General features: G+C 48.7%; 1 protein-coding gene across 1 annotated transcript in view; it reads right to left on the bottom strand.

Moving 5' to 3' along the window:
• The window catches only part of ecel1 (endothelin converting enzyme-like 1), a 45,022-nt gene that overhangs the window by 1,813 nt on the left and 38,209 nt on the right, over nucleotides 1-5,000 (bottom strand). The window contains exons 12-15 of the mRNA XM_076281656.1: nucleotides 3,573-3,624; nucleotides 2,190-2,257; nucleotides 698-822; nucleotides 350-415 (exon numbers count right to left, since the gene is read on the bottom strand). Of these exons, the coding sequence (XP_076137771.1) occupies nucleotides 350-415; nucleotides 698-822; nucleotides 2,190-2,257; nucleotides 3,573-3,624 (311 nt within the window). The remainder of the gene's footprint in view (nucleotides 1-349; nucleotides 416-697; nucleotides 823-2,189; nucleotides 2,258-3,572; nucleotides 3,625-5,000) is intronic.

Raw genomic sequence — 5,000 nt, 5'->3', positions numbered from 1 at the left:
TTACTCACAACAGGCTAGTTGTGACGAGATTCTATTCACTATGCTAAGCTAAGCTAGTAGAGGTGCTGCCGGACTTAGACAATGCAATGGTGTGTGTGGGGGTGGGTGTACCTGTGTGTGTGTGGGGGGGGGGGGGGGGGCGCAGGTGTACCTGTGTGTGTGTGGGGGGAGGGGGGGGGTGTTGTAAGTGTTTATCCTCTCACCCCCCCTGTGCAGTTCGAGAGAGAGAGGGTGGGGGGGAGGAAGAAAGGGGGGGGTGGGGGGATGGAGGGAGGGAGAGAGGGAGGGAAAAGAGAAAGAGGAGGAAGAACAATGGCCACAATGACAACATGTTAAACAGCCGACTCACATAGTAGGACAACTTCAGTCCACCCAGATCAGCAATGTTCTCTCCCAGAGTTAGACGCCCATTGACCTGTACACACACACACACACACACACACACACACACACATACATTACCCATGCGCGCACACACACACACACACACACACACACACACACACACACACACACACACACACACACACACACACACATTACACACACAATTAGTATACTGGTGCCTTGATAGTGATAACCTATAAAGTAGTTTATTCAGCATGAATTTCTTATTTTATTTACAATGTTTATGTATCGTGTGTGTGTGTGCGTGCGTGCATACTGTACATGCATTCGTATGTGTGTGTGTACTTACTCTCTGGTTGTAGACGGTAAAGTTATCGTAGAGTTTGATGATGCACTCTGCCTTCTTTTGGAACTTTCTGTACGACGCCTCTGTCCACCACTGCTTGAGGTTGCCATAGCGATCATACTGCCCCCCTATCAGCACAGGGGAAACAGTCATGTGACCCACGCTATGACTCTGCCCTTCCAGCACAGCCCAGATGGCAAGTGTGTGTGTTCAGCCTCTGGCCAGCAGAGGGCGATAGTGCACTGCATACTGACCAGCAAGGGACGATAGTGCACTACTATGAGCTGCACACTGGCCAGCAAGGGGCGATAGTGCACTACTATGAGCTGCACATTGACCAGCAGAGCTGCACATTGACCAGCAGGGGGCGATAGTGCACTACTATGAGCTGCACATTGACCAGCAGAGCTGCACACTGGCCAGCAGGGGGCGATAGTGCACTACTATGAGCTGCACACTGGCCAGCTGGGGGCGATAGTGCACTACTATGAGCTGCACACTGGCCAGCAGAGCTGCACACTGGCCAGCAGGGGGCGATAGTGCACTACTATGAGCTGCACACTGGCCAGCAGGGGGCGATAGTGCACTACTATGAGCTGCACACTGGCCAGCAGAGCTGCACACTGGCCAGCAGGGGGCGATAGTGCACTACTGTGAGCTGCACACTGGCCAGGCCTGTTCTCCTGTTTTCTCCTCACTCTCACTAGGGGGCCAGTTGCACTCGGGGGTCCTACAGTAGTTCCCGAGTTACCAGTAGGAAAGTCCCGAGTTATCAGTAGGAAAGTCCAATTATAACACCGTCTGAAGTCGGAATTCCAAGCCAGAAGATAAAGATATATATATATATATATATATATATATATATATATATATATATACACACACAAACGTGTATGTGTATATATATATATATATATATATATATAGATAGATAGATAGATAGATAGATATATACACACACACGCGTCACCTGATAGTATAGATCTGTACATACATATACATACATACCTATATATATATATATATATATATATATATATATATATATATATGTTTATTAGCAATTGTCATTATGTGTCATGTAGTATGTGTAAAATACTTCCTCCAATCTGTTACAACTCTCTATCTCTTTCTCTCTCTCTCTCTTCCTATCCTCCATCACCCCTTTATCTCTTTCTCTTCTCTCAACCTCTTTTACACCCACAAACAAATGGCTCCGTTGTGGTTCACACTCCAGGCGTTGATCCGTTCAGAGCATATCAATCCAAAAATAACTCCGTTCGGAGCGTATCAACCCAAAAATAACTCTGTTCGGAACCTGAAAAATAGCTGGTTTTTTTTCCCTGGAACCAAAAGAATGATTCTACAGTTTAGAGAGGAAAGCAGACTATCACACAACTATCACTGTCAGCTCCTCCCCTAATATATCTTTCCATCACTCTCTCTCTCTCTCTCTCTCTCTTTCTTTCTTTCTTTCTTTCTTTCTTTCTCTTACCCCAGTCATCGTATCCATGTGTGAGTTCATGTCCAATGATGGATCCAATGCCCCCAAAGTTCAGGGACCTGCAGAAATGACCAGAAATGGCATTTTTGTTAACACACACACACACACACACAGTGTCGGTGTCACTGGGTGTAGGTTAGCATGTATGTGTGTGTGTCAGAGGGTGTAGGTGAGCATGTGTGTGTGTGTGTGTGTGTGTGTGTGTGTATGTATGTGTGTGTGTCAGAGGGTGTAGGTGAGCATGTATGGGTATCTGCATGATGCTTCAAAATGTTACAATTTTGGTTCATTGCCAGCAGGGGGCAGCATTTTTTTTGAATCCAGGAATCAATTTCTGATTCTTTCATAATGTGTGTGTGTTTGTGTGTGCATGCCTGAATGCATGCGCGAATGTGTGTGTGTGTGTGTGTGCGCGTGCATGAATGCGTGTGTCTTTGTGTGTGTGTGTGTGTGTGTGTTTGTGTGTGTCCGTGTATGTGTGTGCATGCACTTGTGTGTGTGTGTGTGTGTATGTGTGTGTGTGTGTGAGTGTGTGTGTGAGTGTGCAGTAGCTTAAAGCCAATTAGATGCCTGTCTCTTAAAACACAGTTTTTAGAGCTTTCTGAAGGTAAATCGATACACTGCTGAAGGAGTCCCAGAAAGAGGTAACAGCCACACACACACACACTCACACACACACACACGCACACACTCGCACGCACGCACGCACGCACACACACACAGCCACACACACACACAGCCACACACACACGCACACACAGCCACACACACACGCATACACATTACATACACACACACACACACACACACACACACACACACACACACTACCTTTAAGCATTATAACACATATAAACCAACTATGCAATTCCCTAGGGTCTTTAAATACGTTTGTACATGGGCTCAATACAGCATTCCCACTGGGCCATTTCCACCTGATCTTTCTCCCTATGAGATTATGGTTACAATCTATCTAATCTATCTAATCTCTAGGGGCAGCCATGGCCTACTGGTTAGCCATTCGGACCTGTAACCGGAGGGGTTCGAACCCCGACCAGTAGGCACGGCTGAAGTGCCCTTGAGCAAGGCACCTAACCCCTCACTGCTCCCCGAGCACCTCCGGTTGATGCAGGCAGCTCACTGCGCCGGGATTAGTGTATGCTTCACCTCACTGTGTGTAAACTGTGTGCTGTGTGTGTTTCACTAATTCACGGATTGGGATAAATGCAGAGACCAAATTTCCCTCACGGGATCAAAAGAGTATATATACTTATACTTATACTTAATCTAACCATGCCAGAGTGTGTGTGTGTGTGTGTGTACGTATGTGTGTGTGTGTGCGTGTGTGTGTGTGTGCCGTGCTGTAGTACTCACTGTGGGAATTCAGGGTCATAGAGAGTAGGCTGGAGTATACCTGCAGGAAAGACTGAGACACACACACACACACACACACACACACACACACAGACACAGAGAGAGGGAGAGGAAGGATGTGTAAGATGAACATGCCACTACAACAGAACTCCTCTCTCTCTTTTCTCCTCTCACCTCCCTCCCTTGCTCATCCCTCTCCTCCCTCTCCTCCCTCTCCTCTCTCTCTTTTCTCCTCTCACCTCCCTCCCTTGCTCATCCCTCTCCTCCCTCTATTCCTCTATCTCTCCCTCCCTCCCACCCTCTCTCTCCTCTCTCCTCCCTCCATCTCTCCCTCCATCCCTCCCTCTCTCTCCTCTCTCTCTTTTCTCCTCTCACCTCCCTCCCTTGCTCATCCCACTCCTCTCTCTCCTCTCTCTCTTTTCTCCTCTCACCTCCCTCCCTTGCTCATCCCACTCCTCTCTCCTCCCTCCCTCTCTCTCCTCTCTCTCTTTTCTCCTCTCACCTCCCTCCCTTGCTCATCCCACTCCTCTCTCCTCCCTCCCTCTCTCTCCTCTCTCTCTTTTCTCCTCTCACCTCCCTCCCTTGCTCATCCCTCTCCTCCCTCTATTCCTCTATCTCTCCCTCCCTCCCACCCTCTCTCTCCTCTCTCCTCCCTCCATCTCTCCCTCCATCCCTCCCTCTCTCTCCTCTCTCTCTTTTCTCCTCTCACCTCCCTCCCTTGCTCATCCCACTCCTCTCTCTCCTCTCTCTCTTTTCTCCTCTCACCTCCCTCCCTTGCTCATCCCACTCCTCTCTCCTCCCTCCCTCTCTCTCCTCTCTCTCTTTTCTCCTCTCACCTCCCTCCCTTGCTCATCCCACTCCTCTCTCCTCCCTCCCTCTCTCTCCTCTCTCTCTTTTCTCCTCTCATCTCCCTCCCTTGCTCATCCCTCTCCTCCCTCCCTCCATCTCTCCCTTTATTCTCTCTCTCTCCTCTCTCCCTCCCTTTCTTCCACTCCCTCTCTCTATCTCTCTCTCCTCCCTCTATCTCTCACTCTCTCTCCTCCCTCTATTCCTCTATCTCTCCCTCCCTCCCACCCTCTCTCTCCTCTCTCCTCCCTCCATCTCTCCCTCCCTCCCTCCCTCTCTCTCCTCTCTCCTCCCTCCATCTCTCTCTCTATTGATTTCTGTGGTAAATTTCCTCCCCAGACAGACGCCAGTAATGACCTGCAAGGACCAGGGACCACAAGTCTGTGTGTGTGTGTGTGTGTGTGTGTGTGTGTGTGTGTGGTAGCTCTTGAAGCTTCTAAATGTTGGAATGCTTTACTGACATGAGTCACTTTAGATAAAGACATCTCTTTAATGACTAAATACAACGCAAAAAGAAAGAGTGTGTGTGTGTGTCTGTGTGTGTGTGTGTGTGTGTGTGTGTGTGTGTGTGTTTGTGTTTGT

The sequence above is a fragment of the Alosa pseudoharengus genome, unplaced genomic scaffold (assembly GCF_046254945.1).
Source record: "Alosa pseudoharengus isolate Yale_2024_CS ecotype anadromous, Long Island Sound unplaced genomic scaffold, YU_APseudo_1.1 YU_APseudo_1.1_scf_13, whole genome shotgun sequence".
Lineage (NCBI taxonomy): Eukaryota > Metazoa > Chordata > Actinopteri > Clupeiformes > Clupeidae > Alosa > Alosa pseudoharengus.
This window is presented reverse-complemented; position numbering and strand designations above follow the sequence as displayed.